At 43.3% G+C, this 17,440-nt stretch overlaps 1 protein-coding gene across 1 annotated transcript; it reads left to right on the forward strand.

Annotated features, from left to right (window-relative positions):
• Positions 1-574: 574 nt before the first annotated feature.
• On the forward strand, positions 575-17,093 carry LOC121575476 (protein bicaudal D homolog 2). The gene is made up of 8 exons (XM_045223318.1): positions 575-658; positions 792-1,004; positions 2,356-2,508; positions 3,031-3,489; positions 4,163-5,185; positions 5,413-5,564; positions 13,149-13,392; positions 14,672-17,093. The coding sequence occupies exons 1-8, from the start codon at positions 575-577 to the stop codon at positions 14,672-14,674; spliced, it is 2,331 nt and encodes a 776-aa protein (XP_045079253.1). The 3' UTR covers positions 14,675-17,093.
• Positions 17,094-17,440: the final 347 nt, after the last annotated feature.

The raw sequence follows: 17,440 nt of genomic DNA on the forward strand, positions 1-17,440 counted from the left end.
GATCAAACTGAGGATGGCTCAACAACATTGTAGTTACTCCACAATATTAACCTAAATGACAGAGTGAAAAGAACGAAGCCTGTACACAAAAATATTCCAAAACATGCGTAATTAAATACCGTCTATCAAGTCACAACAAGGCCAACTTCAAATGCCGATATCAAAATTCAAATAACCGGTGCATTAACTGACCGCGGCGCGAATGCAAACTGTCAGATAAATCCTAAATATAATAATGCATTGAAATAGACGGAATATAATCAAAGGGATTACTTATCATCAAGGACTCATGTAAGTCAAACAAAATCGACCAAACAATGGCGAAAATTACGAAGTACTAAAGGAACATCTACACCTTCGCTCATCTGATAGCCTATAGTGAAGCTCTGTGCTGATTGGACAGCATAAAAAAGTAATATAATGAGTAATATCTAATATTACTTTCCATGCAAAGTAATATTGTAACGTGATTACTTTTGTTAAATGTAACAAGTAATAGATTTCCTTTTTCAAGTAATGAATCCCAACACTGATGCTGATGACTCTCAACCAGTCATGATGCTCACAACTGGTCATGCTCACTGGAGTCCTGCACTTGTTCTGGTCCATGTCCACCCTTCTCCTGCAAGTGTTGTACTCATATGACTATTCAGTCCTGGTACTAATCTATGCATATGTGTGTTTCTCCCCACCTGTCCCCAGGCGTTCAGCAGACCTACTCCACCCTTAGGAAGGTGTTCAACTTCAGTCCTGGTATTAATCAATGTATTTTTCTCTCCTCCTGTCCCCAGGCGTTCGGTCAGGCCTACTCCAACCATAGGAAGGTGGCTGCAGATGGAGAGAGCAGGGAGGAGTCACTGATGCTGGAGTCAGCCAGTAAGGAGGCCCACTATCAGCAGATGGTCTTGGAGCTGCAGAATGAGCTGCGGTTGGCCAGGACCGCCCTCACCAGCACCCAATCAGAGAACGAGCGCCTGGCCGCCGTCGCCCTGGAAATGAGAGAGGTGAGCTGGAAGGTGGTGGACCTGTCCAAAACAAACATGGTCAATGTGGAGAGGTCAAACCTCAATGTGGAAATACTCTTGTATCTCACCAATCTGACGAAGAGGACCAAATATTTTACTCAGTCAGTAATGATGACGTAAAACAGAGACAGTGGGACAGAGAGAGAAAGTCAGAGCTAATGGGATAGTGGGGCTGGAAGAGGTTTAAACTGGTAATGAGTTTGTAAGGGGGATTGGTTGGCCAGCTGGCACCAGTCACACTGATGATGTAATAGTCCTCAGTGAGTGGCGTAAAGGAGGTCCTCCACTAGTAAGCACGCACACTCAATGGCCTAGTCTGGTAACTGGATCTTGGTCCTCCCTAATTACTTCTGCCAAGATCTCATCTCAACACTGTTCCACTGGCATACAGCCACATAAGATGCTGGGTGTTTCTCAGTATGCATACTATTATGCTGCGCACTCTCATGCTCTGAGTGCATTCTCAGAAGACGTTCTCTTGAGTACGTTCTTGTGTGGAGAACGCATAAAATATTAAATTTGAGAAGCACTCACGCTCCCCCTACTGTATTACCTCACGCTGCACCTCCCCATTCACTGAACCTTCTTCCAGCCAGGACAATGGCAATAGAGACGAAACAAGATATACACAAAGCAAACGTTTTACTTCAGAATGATCAGCTAGATATATGTGAATCGTAATAATCTAGCTAGCCAGCTAGTTTAACAGGCAAATATTACCTAAAAACTAATGTTATGTAAGGTAGATGACTAGCTGTCAATTCTTCGTGGGTAGCTAGCTACCAATTCTTCATGGCTAGCTAGCTAGCCAGTTAGCCCTATTGACTTACCATGGGCTTGCGATCTACAGTGGGTAGTGGAGGCAGGTAAACATGCCAAAATTAACACAGTATGTATTTATTAACGTATCAAGATAAAATATTTTAGTCACACAACATATGAGATGTTAATGGGCAACATTTTATTCCTAAATCAGTTTATTTTATCTCCCTTCAGCTACAATAATGGCTGGCATTGATTTCAATACATTTTGTGTAGTTTTTTTCATGGTTGAGTCATATTTCTATGCATACTTTCCATTGAAGCTCGCAATGATGCATACTTCAAAATATGTACAAACAGAGTACGCATCCAAGAAGTGCCCTCTGTGCTCCATTTCGCACACTTGGATACTTCGGAGTATGCATATTGAGAAACACCCGCTGCTTTGACAATACAGTACAACCATGGAGTGCATTCTGATCAAATCCACACGTCCTTGTATCGTACTCTGACATGACTTTTTCCTCTTTCGCTTCTTCTCTCACCCATTTCTTCCCTGTGTCTGTAGAGCTCTGAGCTGGTGGAGTTGCAGCGCACCCAACTGCATGATGACATCAGAGAGTATAAAGTGCGGGAGGCACGTCTGCTGCAGGACTACAGTGAGCTGGAGGATGAGAACATCTCTCTGCAGAAACAGGTGTCCCTGCTCCGACAGAGCCAGGTGAGAGGAAGGGACCAGGGCTGCAGCAGGGGAGGGGGAGCATACATTTAACATTTTAGTCATTTAGCCGACGCTCTTATCCAGAGCGATTAGGGTTATGTGCCTTGGTCAAGGGAACATCTACAGATTTTTCACCTAGTCGGCTCGGGGATTCGATCCAGCGTCCTTTCGGTTACTGACGCTCTTAACCACTAGACTACCTGCTGCCTAGGATAGTCCGCTGGGGCAGGGGACGAAATGGGCGCTGTTGGGTATGGAGATGAGGGGAGGATGAGGGCTTATTGTGGGTAATGGGTAAAGGTAAAGGTTGTAGAGTTATAGAGACTGGCCAATACACTTCAGATGTTTGGGTGAAAAAGTGACAAGGCTCGATAGTCGAAAGCCAGGGCCAATGAATGAGGCTATTGATACAAGGACCAACTGGAGGGGATGAGACAAAAATATGCTTTTGAGTGTAAGGGGGATTCTCCCTATTTAGTTAGTGCTTCCTCTGATGTGCCGTGGCTTCTCTGTGATCTCTAGGTGGAGTTTGAGGGTCTGAAGCATGAGATCCGTTGCCTGGAGGAAGACTCCCAGTGCCTCCACAGCCAGCTGGAGGAGGCCATGCGCCTGAGGGAGATCGCCGAGCGCCAGCTGACCGAGGCTCTGGAGACCATTAAGACTGAGCGCGAGCAGAAGGCCGCCCTGCGTAAAGAACTGTCCCACTACATGACCATTGGGGACAACCTGTTACCATACCACCACAGTTCCCTCAACATCTCCCTGGACGGACTCAAGTTCAGCGAGGATCCCACTGCTGCCACCAACGAGCCCAACAACGATGCCTCGTTCCGCGGCTACGAGAACGGCCTGGCCAAGATGGCCGCCGACGGCAACGAGGATAACAAAGCCAAACTCCGGCCCGCCCCCAGCCTAGTGGATGACCTGCTGAGTGAACTCAACATCTCAGAGATCCAGAAACTCAAGCAGCAGCTCATGCAGGTAAGATGACCACATAGTAGCTTTAGCAGGCAGAACTGTAGAAATGGTTAGCCTGTTTGCTTTATTCACAGTCACCTGTCAAGGTGTCAACGTCCCTGGTAAAGCAATAAAGTAATACTTAGCCTTATTGAGCTGTGTTTGTAAGTGTTGCCTGGAAAATAGATAGGCTTACATCGCTTCTGCAGCTGTGAACAGTCCTCTGCCTTATGGCTTGAAAGTCCATTAAGCATTTTGGAACACAGTGTTCATCCATTTAGGGATATTGATTACCTATACTGACCTTAGTGACCTAGTCAAAGACTAATCAATGGAGCCCTATGTGAGACTTCATGGGCTACATGGAATGACTAGGCTACTTCTCTTATACACGCACTGTTGACTTGCTGGTGAATAAATACTGTGTGAAATTCTTGAGTGACAGTGTCTCACACTACAGTATCTCACACCACATATGGCGTTTTGGATTACACTTCATTTAGAGCCAACTATTTACCTGGTATTTACATAGAAAAAAAGAAGAAGAAAAAAGAAAAACATATGTAAATATATAATTGTTACTTAATTTCTCAATCAATACTAATAAACACCAAGCTGAAATAGGACTGTAACATAAAGTGTTGCAGACATTTCTCAGTGCTGTTATGTGACTGTGTCCCATGTCTGTGTTCTCCAGGTGGAGCGAGAGAAGGTGGCGCTCCTCTCCTCTCTGCAGGAGGCCCAGAAGCAGCTGGAGGTGGCCCACGGGACTCTGTCAGAGCAGCAGGAGACGGTGGGACGCCTCACCGAGAACCTCAGTGCCATGAGGAAACTCCAGGCCAGCAAGGAGCGCCAATCGGCCCTGGACAGCGAGAAAGAGCGAGACAGCCACGATGACGGTGACGGGGACTACTACGAGTTGGACATCAACGGGCCTGAGATCCTGCAGTGTAAGTACACCGTCGCCGTGTCAGAAGCCGGGGAGCTCAGACAGGAGCTGAAGACTCTTAAAGCCGAGTACCAGTCATGCCGGAGCCAGTACGAAGAAGAGCGAGTCCGCCTGGAGAGCGATGTGGCAGGGCTGAGCGAAAAGCTGGCCTTCCTAGAGAAGAGCAGCCGGGCGGAGCACGAGGAGGTGGCGAGGCTGGAGAAGGAGCTGCGGCGAGTGAGTGAAGCGGTTGGCGAGTCGCAGGGAAGCCTGAACGTGGCGCAGGACGAACTGGTGACGTTCAGCGAGGAGCTGGCCAACCTCTATAACCATGTGTGCATGTGCAACAACGAGACGCCCAACCGGGTCATGCTCGACTACTACAAGGAGGGCAAGGCCAGTATAGGGGGCAGGGGCGGCCGACAGGGGAAGGGGCAACATCTGTCCCATGTTCTGCTCTCCAATGGTCTGGTTCCTGAAACTGAACCGAGTAAATCTGAACCAAGTGACCCAGCCACCCCAGTCCCAGCCCCAATCCCAGAGTCCCGTTCAGAGCCCATGAACATCTATAACCTAGTTGCCATCATCAGGGACCAGATCCGTCACCTGCAGCAGGCGGTGGACCGCACCACAGAGCTGAGCCGCCAGAGGATGGCCTCCATGGAGCTGGGTACTGTGACCGATAAGGACAAGGAGGCCTGCATGGGGGAAATCCTCAAACTCAAGTCTCTGCTCAGCACCAAGAGAGAGCAGATCGCCACCCTGAGGACCGTGCTCAAGGCCAATAAACAGGTGTGTGCATGTGTGAATTTTCTGAAAAACATGAGCAGTTGATACTGTTTAAAAGTGGAGGTGATACGGTATGAAATTAACAGTAGTTGAGAGTATTTACTTTTTGTGTAGAAATTCAGAGTTAATATTAGCATAAGGTCATACTAATCCTGTGACTGTGACCCCCGCCCTCCATTCTAATAAAATGGACAATAAAGTATTCTACTCTACTCTACTCTACTCTGTAGACGGCTGAGGTGGCGCTGGCCAACCTGAAGAGTAAATATGACAATGAGAAGACCATGGTGACCGAGACCATATTGAAGCTCCGCAACGAGCTCAAGGGCCTGAAAGAGGACGCTGCCACCTTCACCTCACTACGGGCCATGTTCGCTACAAGGTAAGGCTTAGTAGAGATACGCTAAGAGCTTATCGGTACGTGTAAGTTATGAGAAGTCTGCTCTTAAATGTAATGTCAAAATGTCGATTCCCACCTAAATACACATACCCAAAAGTACAAATATATCATAAGATTTTTTTCTCCAATTCAACTAATGTGGGGGAATAGGGCTTTAAAATATTTAAATACTTTCCATGTACTATATAACATTTCACCTTTCTTATAACTGTAAAATAAATATGATCATACTGGCACGATTTCATATAACTGACGACTGAGCATTTTCTGCCCAGCTTCCTCTGAGAGACTCAGAGACGCCATTCAAATGCCTGCTGACACATTACAACTTCAGCTTTATGTACGAAGTGATTTCGCCCCTCTGTGACCAAGAGGAAGTGGTCTTGTTTCAATTATGTTAAATTATATAGTATTCTTTTCATGTTGAGAGCTCTAAATTCATCTGAAAACATCACAGTGAGATGACTCATTTTCCTGCAACCGCTAGGGTCTCCCGTTTCATATGCCGTATCACATGCAGGGTTCCCCATTTTATTTGCCGCCCCCCCAATTGTTCTAAGCCCCCCCCCAAAAAAAAAACAAGATTTAAAAAACAAATGTTGGACATAAATGACTGTAAAAACACCAGCAAATCAGCTCCAAGTGATTTTAATTTTGGAAATCTGTTCCAAAGTATTACCACACATAAAATATATATAGATACTGTATATATATATATATATATATATATATACAGTGGGGAAAAAAAGTATTTAGTCAGCCACCAATTGTGCAAGTTCTCCCACTTAAAAAGATGAGAGAGGCCTGTAATTTTCATCATAGGTACACGTCAACTATGACAGACAAAATGAGGGAAAAAAATCCAGAAAATCACATTGTAGGATTTTTAATGAATTTTTTTGCAAATGATGGTGGAAAATAAGTATTTGGTCAATAACAAGAGTTTCTCAATACTTTGTTATATACCCTTTGTTGGCAATGACACAGGTCAAACGTTTTCTGTAAGTCTTCACAAGGTTTTCACACACTGTTGCTGGTATTTTGGCCCATTCCTCCATGCAGATCTCCTCTAGAGCAGTGATGTTTTGGTCGCTGGGCAACATGGACTTTCAACTCCCTCCAAAGATTTTCTATGGGGTTGAGATCTGGAGACTGGCTAGGCCACTCCAGGACCTTGAAATGCTTCTTACGAAGCCACTCCTTCGTTGCCCGGACGGTGTGTTTGGGATCATTGTCATGCTGAAAGACCCAGCCACGTTTCATCTTCAATGCCCTTGCTGATGGAAGGAGGTTTTCACTCAAAATCTCACGATACATGGCCCCATTCATTCTTTCCTTTACACGGATCAGTCGTCCTGGTCCCTATGCAGAAAAGCTGCCCCAAAGCATGATGTTTCCACCCCCATGCTTCACAGTAGGTATGGTGTTCTTTGGATGCAACTCAGCATTCTTTGTCCTCCAAACACGACGAGTTGAGTTTTTACCAAAAAGTTCTATTTTGGTTTCATCTGACCATATGACATTCTCCCAATCCTCTTCTGGATCATCCAAATGCACTCTAGCAAACTTCAGACGGGCCTGGACATGTACTGGCTTAAGCAGGGGGACACGTCTGACACTGCGGGATTTGAGTCCCTGGCGGCGTAGTGTGTTACTGATGGTAGGCTTTGTTACTTTGGTCCCAACTCTCTGCAGGTCATTCATTAGGTCCCCCCGTGTGGTTCTGGGATTTTTGCTCACCGTTCTTGTGATCATTTTGACCCCACAGGGTGAGATCTTGCGTGGAGCCCCAGATCGAGGGAGATTATCAGTGGTCTTGTATGTCTTCCATTTCCTAATAATTGTTCCCACAGTTGATTTCTTCAAACCAAGCTGCTTACCTATTGCAGATTCAGTCTTCCCAGCCTGGTGCAGGTCTACAATTTTTTTTTCTGGTGTCCTTTGACAGCTCTTTGGTCTTGGCCATAGTGGAGTTTGGAGTGTGACTGTTTGAGGTTGTGGACAGGTGTCTTTTATACTGATAACAAGTTCAAACAGGTGCCATTAATACAGGTAACGAGTGGAGGACAGAGGAGCCTCTTAAAGAAGAAGTCAAAGGTCTGTGAGAGCCAGAAATCTTGCTTGTTTGTAGGTGACCAAATACTTATTTTCCACCATAATTTGCAAATAAATTCATTAAAAATCCTACAATGTGATTTTCTGGAATTTTTTTTCTCAATTTGTCTGTCATAGTTGACGTGTACCTATGATGAAAATTACAGGCCTCTCTCATCTTTTTAAGTGGGAGAACTTGCACAATTTGTGGCTGACTAAATACTTTTTTCCCCACTGTATATATATATATATATAGATACTGTATATATAGATACTGTGTATATATATATATATATATATATATATATATATATATATATATATAGATACTGTATGTAATTGTATACAAATGTAAGCAAGGTTTGAAGTGATTATGTTTTAGTCATCTGTTTGGGCTTCTTTTGGTCAATTTGCAGTCTATAAATTATTTGTAATTATGTTCCGGCCCCCTGACCATCCGCTCAAGAAAAAATCGGTCCGCAGTTGATGATCCCTGCCGTATTGTAAGTGGAGCTGCGAGGTTCACAGGCAGAGTAAATCGATCCTTTGTCTGGATAGGCCAGAAAATGTGACGTGTCGCTTCCTATGCAAATGTACGTTTAACCTACTGCATCTCAGATAAGAGCGGAGAGCGGCATGTGAAAAGGGACAACCAGAGTGTTCACAGCAATTGATGTTGAACGGTTCAGAGCACTCTGTACACAGATGTCAGTCGGAACCGGTCCTGAACCGCTCAAAAAGGTTTTTAGGTTTAAGAGGTTTTTAATACACTAAGAAATGAGGCACTTTTGGCACCTTAATCAATATGGTAAATGTTGAGTTGAGAATATCATCATATACAAACAAGGGGTAGGTCTACAAATTAATTGTATGTACTGAATTGGAATTCAGTACAAATAAATAGTTTTAATCAGAAATTCTGAATTGTAATTTTTTACCAAGGTTAAAACTATCATTAAAACACAAATTAAAACCTATTTTATATCTCTATTATAGTGAGCTATTATTCCATATGATCCATTTCCTGCCTCTTGAACTACTTTGAAAATCAAAGTGAAAAAGAACAGCACAGATTGGTCCCTTTTAGCTAGATGTGAGAGCGGCACCAATGAGCTCAGGGCCGGCGCCAGAACAAATCAGTTGTACAGGCATTTGATTTCCATAGGGGGGCACGTTAATTTATTTATTTATTATTATAGGTGTAAAGACCATGGGCGGGACTTAAGTTTCAAGTTCGGGGAAGCTTACAATTTATACTACCATATCTAATGATCTGCGTGCCAGTTATGATTATTTTTATATGCACATTTTCGTGGAACAGTTTTGTTCAACAATAACGTCAAAATTATTGGCATGTTGTTAATCATAAAAATCTGAATTAAAATGATAAAATGTCAAACTAATGCGAGAGCACCAGCCTGATCCACCGTGATCCATTGGCAGCAAAAAAAAATGGTGCATGTAACTCAGAGGTAGCCTATCGCCAATGTAGCAGTAGGCCTATAACTTCCATCATCAACAAGTAAAATACATAAGCCTAAAGCCGACAAATGAAAACAGTAGAAAATATCCTGATGAAAATTCAGGTTCTTTCATTCGCATTCATCTCTCTACTCCGCGTGTCTGCTTTCCTTTCTATCTGACTTGACTTGATTTATCGCTAGTGAAGTGCAACCTATCAAATCAATCAACTAGGTACGAAGCTGTCTCTAGCAAACTTGCAACATTGTATTAACTAGCCTATTACGGGCCCTCAGAGTTTCCCTCGCCAGTGAGCTTGGGACGGACAACTGTTTTTTCATCTTTCCACTTAATATATGGGATCATCAGATCATTATATTTTGCTCTTTTACACCGAAGCTTGGTGATTATCGAGGCCGGGAGAGTGTTTGAAAGATCTTTCAAATACTGTGAGGAACTATTATCATTCGCAATGGCTGTTGAAAAAAACGACGTTGTTGACTTACTGTGTGAGGTGAAGAAAACATGACTGAGGGGCTCAGCTTATTAGTTGTGGACGTGCTGAGTTAAGACAATCAAAAACCAGACATCCCCAAATTGGCAATTTCCTACATTTGCACCCAGCAGGCCAGGTACTTCTATGCGTGCTCAGGCATGCGCGTTCCCTCAACATGATCAGGAAAGAGAAACCAGACACATGCTGACATGGAGCACTCCAAACAAAAGACAATGGAAAAATGTTCTAAACTCGTAAATGATGCTTATGAAATAAACCAAAACTTGTTTCTCACAAGTGTAGCAGGTTTTGAACTCTACAAACAACGTTCCCACTCTGAGAATGAGAACGGTAAATGACTAATTAATACATGCATTAACATCAATTATTGTAACTAAATGATGGGGATTAATGGGACATTTACTAGGCCTACTGGTAACATATGTAATGGGGAGTTGATACAAAAACAATCAAAGGGCAAACAATTCACACAATTAAACAATGAATGCGCAAGAATTGGCAGGAGACAGCTGAGAGCATTCTGGAGAGAGACGCGCCATATCTTTGCCACACGCCCCTCCCCTTCTTCTTGTCTCAACATTTTAAATTATACTCAAGACACATTATCTTCACACATATTTTAGATGCTTTTCACTGACAGCCGCAACTCAACAATCAGCTAGGCCTGTTGCCACGCTCACTGCCCAAATTGCGGGCTTCCCAACTAGGCATATAGGCCTACACGCTTTGGATTTGAAACAATCCACATCTATTTTTTAAAATAAGCTAATGATCCTCTATGACTAAGTCATGCTCCCTGGTGAAGTATTTTGAATGATTTTATTTAAACAGGAGTAATTCTATAATTTTGGCAAAACATCAGTTTACTTTAGGGGGAAGCCAGCATCCGACTGTGCACCCGCCAACTTTCCTTCCCAATTCGTGTGGCTGAAACCAGAGATCTGTATAAAATTATGAGATGCTTATGTCTCCACCCTAACAATGGGAGTTGTTTTCCCAAAGGCGGGAAGGCAGGCGACAAACTTAGGTATGCATATTAAGCCCATAGAAACGCATTGGACTTATTCTGGACAGATTTTGGCCAGAGTGGGCCCTCTCGCTTCGCCTCTTCCTCTTTGCTGAAACTATCTCACCGAAGAATGCATACGAGCGAAACAGCGCCCTTCTGTCTTACTATGTATCTGATGCTGTCTGGACAGAAATAGTATGACATGTCATACTCTTTTTTTTTGGTGGGTCCGGAAAGCATCAGATACATGGTCTACATACAGTGCCTTTGGAAAGTATTCAGACCCCTTGACTTTTTCCACATTTTGTTACATTACAGCCTTGTTCTAAAATTGATTAAATGTGTTTTTCCCCCTCATCAATCTACACACAATACCCTATAATGATAAAGCAAAAAACATTTGTTTGAAATGTTTGCTAATTTATTAAAAATAAGAAACTGAAATATCACATTTACATAAGTATTCAGACCCTTTACTCAGTACTTTGTTGGCACACCTGTATTCTTCTCTGCTGATCCTCTCAAGCTCTGTCAGGTTGGATGGGGAGCATCGCTGCACAGCTATTTACAGGTCTCTCCAGAGATGTTCGATCAGGTTCAAGTCCAGGCTCTGGCTGGGCCACTCAACGACATTCAGAGATTTGTCCCGAAGCCACTCCTGCGTGGTCTTGGCTGTGTGCTTAGGGTTGTTGTCCTGTTGGAAGGTGAACTTTCACACCAGTCTGAGGTCCTGAGCGCTCTGGAGCAGGTTTTCATCAAGGATCTCTCTGTACTTTGCTCCGTTCATCTTTGCCTCAATCCTGACTAGTCTCCCAGTCCTTGCTGCTGAAAAACATCCCCACAGCATGATGCTGCCAGGTTTCCTCCAGATGTGAAGCTTGGCATTCAGGCCAAAAAGTTCAATCTTGGTTTCATCAGACCAAAGAATCTTGTTTCTCATGGTCTGAGTGCCTTTTTGCAAACTCCAAGCGGGCTGTCATGTGCCTTTTACTGAAGAATGGCTTTCGTCTGGTCTCTACCATAAAGGCCTGATTGGTGAAGTGCTGCAGAGATGGTTGTCCTTCTGGAAGGTTCTCCCATCTCCACAGATGTCACCTCCCTGACCAAGGCCCTTCTCCCCATATTGCTCAGTTTGGCCAGGCGGCCAGCTCTAGGAAGAGTCTTGGTGGTTCCAAACTTCTTCCATTTAAGAATGTTGGAAGCCACTGTGTTCTTGGGGACCTTCAATGCTTCAGAAATGTTTTCTACCCTTCCCCAGATCTGTGTCTCGACACAATCCTGTCTCGGAGCTCTACAGACAATTCCTTCGACCTCATGGCTTGGTTTTTGCTCTGACATGCACTGTCAACTGTGGGACCTGTCAAGGTGTGTGCCTTTCCAAATAATGTCCAATCAATTGAATTTACCACAGGTGGACTCCAATCAAGTTGTAGAAACATCTCAAGGATGATCAATGGAAACAGGATACATCTGAGCTCAATTTCGAGTTTCATAGCAAAGGGTCTGAATACTTATGTAAATAACGTATTTCTGTTTTTTATTTGTAATAAATTAGCAAACATTTCTCAACCTGTTTTCGCTTTGTCATTATGTGGTATTGTGTGTAGATTGCTGAGGATTTTTTTTATTTAACCCATTTTAGAAAAAGTCAAGGGGTCTGAATACTTTCCGAAGGCACTGAGACAGAGGGGCGCTGTTTCGCTCGCTCGGATGCTTTATCTGAGATGAATGCGTCTTTCTGTCGGCGCACATCTCGGTCAAATAAATTATCTATATTTCTATATTTTATTTGGAAGGGCAAGGAGGTACAGTAGGCGGTACCAGGCTCCCTAAGACCCGCCCATAATGCCGGCCTGAATGAGCTTCTAGGTTGTTGAGGAGTGAGGAGCTGTGTTTCTGCCAGAGGCTGCATGCAAAAATGGTGGATAAATGGAGATGGTTCACTCAGGCAGTTTACCAATGAAAAAAATGGTCAGTTCCGGTCTGCTTAACTGGGTGTTTCTCCCATAGACACCAATGCAATAGCAGCTGGGTCTGGTCTACTTAGTTCATTGACTTTCATCGAACCAGAAAAAAACTACTTTAAAAAAGGCGAGTGGAGTGTCTCGCTTCCTCTTCCGTCTCTGCTGCATGTGTGTGGAAGAGACAGGGCATTGTGGGAGCTGTCTGATGTAATACTGAGGCGATTCAGAGGCTGCTGGCAAGCTCCTCCTGACAGCATCTGGAAAATGCGGCTCTGTGAGTCTGAATGGAGAAAACATGCACTGACTGTTAGCAGGAATAGATGTGCTCCATCTGGTGGGGAAAGTTATAAGTTCCTTATTTGGTTTTCATTTGACTAATATTATCCCTTTTTCTCTTGCCCTCTCTCTTCCTCGCTTTCCCTCCGCTCTCTCTCTCTCTCCATCTCCACCCTCTTTCTCTCTTTCCCCTCTCTTCCCTTCCCCTCTCTCTCCCTCCCCCCACCTCTCTCACCCTCTCTCAGGTGTGATGAGTATGTGACCCAGCTTGATGACATGCAGAGGCAGCTGGCTGCAGCGGAGGACGAGAAGAAGACCCTGAACTCCCTGCTCCGCATGGCCATTCAGCAGAAGCTGGCCCTGACCCAACGTCTGGAGGACCTGGAGTTCGACCATGAGCAGGCGCGCCGCGGCGGGGGAGCAGCGGCGAGCGGGCGGGTCAGAACCTCCTCGTCGTCACGGGGAAAAGGGACCTCGGCCACTCATCACGTAAGTCAGAGACGCTCCTGCAGGGTCCTCCCCGTGCCCAGCGGCATCCTGGGAGGCCCTGTGGTCCTCTGCAGCGAGAAGTACAAGATCTACTGTGACATTTGAACTCTAACCTCCATCATAACCTCTAACCTCTCATCACGCTTTGCACTGCTGAGCTTCACCGGCATGGTTCTGTCAAGGCTGTTGCTGTAACTATGACAGTGGTGGCTAACGGTGTGCATGTATGTACTACTATGTGATGGCTATGTGTTCATATCCAGCATGGCATGATGCTAGCTTGGCTCAGGCATACCTATTCTGCTAGTAATGCTCACGGAGTGGCAGAATGTTGGCAAGGTTGTAGAATTTACAGTCAGAGTTCAGAGCAGGAGTGTGTACATAACATAATCTGTTATGACTATGCTATTTCATGTTAATGACAGTGTAATGTAGCTCTTTTGACGAAGGCTTCGAGTAAAGTGTAACTGCGTAATCTTAGAACTGTCCGTCAGACAGGCAGCAGTGCAGGCTGCAGAAAGACCTCTGCTGCTTCCGTCTGGTCCACACCATTCAGGGACCATTAAAACAGTGCAATGAAATGTACTGTAGCTGCTAAATATAAGAGCACTGTGGCTAAGCACTTGTGATATCACTTTTGCTGTGGTAGCACAAAGTGATAACTGTGATGTGTGATGTGGCACATTCGGTTTACAGATCAAGTTCCCTGGCACATAATGTAATAGAGATTGTAGAGCAATGTTCGTTATGAAGACAAATAGTAGAGCATTTCTAAATGAGGGTTAGTTACAAACCCTAATTAAGGAATAAGCATTTTAAAATGATATATGGGTCTAGTTTTGTGTGAATTAGCTTGGTGGTTTTGAAATGTTTAGTGAGGATTTTCAGAGTAAGGTGAAGACTGAGTGAAAATGTTCCGTACCTCCTCCTCTTATAACCCTCATCCAGTCATCCATCTGTCTGCCCCATCCACCTAATCTTCTCCTACCTGTCACTAGAGACCTGTATGCTGGTGTAACTTACATTACCTCATAACTCATGATCATCCCTAACCTGCATGTTGTGTACCATACTTGTGAGTCTTCTGCTTCCTGCAGCCAGCTGCATCATGGTCAGCCAAGACTTCACTGTGCACGACTAACCCTTACCATCCTAACCCCACTGACTCCCCCACCTTACCATGCCTAACATAGGTAATGACTTTATCAAATCAAGGCTGACCATATAGTAATCAAAATCTCAGATTTTAATGTTATTTTATTTTCTCTCCATTTTACAGTAATTTAATCAAGCCCAGTGTCCTTCAAACGTTGACAGTCACCTTGCCGATGATTACTTCAGTATCCACCCGTGGCCTGAGACCCGTATCAGAGACATGCACTGCTGTAGTGCGAGGACTTTGTTTCTGAGTGCAAACACACACCAGAGTATGTGAGTGGAGTTGAGCGGTCGGAAATCCTACTCATTGCTCACGGAGCAGTCTTCTGCCACTCCAAAATTCGCTCCGTTCATTTTCTGTTTAAAAGGATAATTTAACAAACAGCCCATCTACTTTTGTGACTATGTTCCATTATGTACTCATATGTCTTAGCATTAGTGGTGGGGTAGTCTAAATAAATACAACAGAATAGGCCATAATGAAGGAAATGAAAAATGCTGGCCAGAGCATGCCCAGAGCTTGTGGCTGAGCTTGTGGCTGAGCGGCACCGGAGCCACATTGAAGTGGGATAGAAAGCCAAATGAAGCACGCTCCGCGACTTGCTCAACTCCACTCACATCCTCTGACACACACACACACACACACATGCTCCAGACCCCTACAGACACACCTGAAACCCCCAGGGGCTTGGTCCCTCTGTGCGGCTGCAGGAAACAAGAAAGTATCATGGGTATGATGACCATAGAGGTCTATTTCTATGGGTATGACCGACAGTATGACCCTCATTGTGATCCAGTCACTCATCCCACATTGTCCACCACTATAATATTAGAACTCTTGTCTTTTCCCCGATGATAGCCGATGAAACTCAACTCCACGATTTACGATGGTAAATCGTGGAGTTTAGTTTAATCGGCTACCCGAATGACAGCGCACTTTTAATGTATTTTTATTTATCTTTTTTTTGCTTGTAACTCAGTGAACGTGTGAGATGTTCATAAGCTTTTTGTTGCATTTAATAATTGTTGATAATTGGAGCATTCATAATAGAATTTCCATGGAGAGCAAACCTGTGTTGATTTATATTTATTTGTAGGAAAGATCAGAGGCAGGAAAGTCATAGGAACTAAAGTGACTTGCTACAGTTTTCCCTGGGGTCAATATTCAGTGGGACTCCCAGGCTAACGTAAGTTCTCTGCAAGAACATGGATGGAAATCTTGATTGTCACATGTATTTTGATTTTTTTATTTAACCTTTATTTATCCAGGCGAGTCAATTAAGAACAAATTATTATTTACACCTGTGCTTCTAAAAAGTTAACCAGAGAGAGCAGGATGTTCAAGAAGGCTTTTTGGCGCCTTATTCTTCTACCTTCTGGTCTTAGTTTTGACTAGTAGTGCCTTTCTGTCCACAAAAGAGAAGCTAGATTTAGTTTTCTTATGTTTTCTATGTCTTTGAGAAGGAATTGGGGTGAGAGGTTTTGACCCCTGTCATTAACAGATTGAGGAAAATAATAGGAACTGTGGTGAATTCTTTGAAGTGATTCTGTGATCCTACAAACATGCAGAATTGCAATTTTAGGTGCTATTATTATTATTATAACGAAAAACCTTATTTTAAACGTTTTGATCCTATAACTGTTAACTTTGTCTGCCGAGTTAATAGTGGTTCAAAGCATTTACAACAGTGACTGATTGAGAGATTACTAATGCATATACTTATTTATACTCTAGCTTTGTATGGCAAAGGTCAGGCAATGTCAATATAGTATTGACAAGTATGGAGGATCATTTTTTTGTCTGTTTTAATGCAATTTTATGAACACTTTTTATGTCCTCTAAAAGAGTTGTTGTGACTTCAGCAAACAGAAGAAGTTAAGTCATCAACACTTCTGCAGTGCCATTTCATTCACAGGTTTGTTGATGCAATAAAAGTTACATTTAGGGTTCTCTTTTTTTTTTTACAAGTGCAATTTCAACACAGTATCTGTATGGAAATACGGAATAAAAACGCTGTCTGTTTGCTGATGCTATTGTTACGTTTTACTACTTCTTACTCACAATCTTGATCCTATTTGAGTTTATCTTTTAACTAAATAACTTCACTTGTTTGTATTTATTTTAAACAATGTCATGTTGTATGTTGGTATTGTCAATAATGTGGATTATGATTAGTGGCATATTCATACCATATTGATGTCATTTTCCAATGTCATCTTCAAAGGACTTTGGGTGGAGATGGTGGTCGCGTTGCACTGCTTGGTTCGTTGCATGGATCAAGGAATGGTTGCGTGCCATGTCATCGACTGACAGATTGCTATAACATAATGATGTGGTTAGCTGATAGGTAAAATGCCTATCCAGGCGTTGTAAGATCTGGCAACGTCTAAGCAGTGGAACGCTCAATAGAAGCCAGTAGCCTACCAACCTGTGTGATGATAATGATGATGTTGCACTGCCAAGGTGCATGCATCATAGTTACTGTTATTCTGCCTAAAGGTCTGCCTCGTGGCCAAATAAACTTAACTTCAGACTTAATGTGGTGTTGTTTGGGTTATTAAAAATATATATATTGATCCTATCTAAGCCTATTTCTTCTTCAGTAATTAAATGTCTCCCTCTAAAATAGTCTGTGCATCCATTTCGGAAGTTTTCCAACATGCATTAGTCAAAAAAATATAGCTATAATAGCATAGGCCTAAAATTAGTCCTATTGGGAAATTGAGGCCTACTGTAAATCAAACGAGATCAAATTATAACAAATTCCTTTAAAAAATATTTTTTTTATAAATAATATGGATGTTAATTCAATTCAACGTTCAATAAAATCAATGACAGAATTGATACAGTAGGCTACTTCATAGTTCCTATTCAATGTACTGCTGTCGG

The sequence above is a fragment of the Coregonus clupeaformis genome, chromosome 10 (genome assembly GCF_020615455.1).
Source record: "Coregonus clupeaformis isolate EN_2021a chromosome 10, ASM2061545v1, whole genome shotgun sequence".
In the NCBI taxonomy this organism is placed as follows: Eukaryota; Metazoa; Chordata; class Actinopteri; order Salmoniformes; family Salmonidae; genus Coregonus; species Coregonus clupeaformis.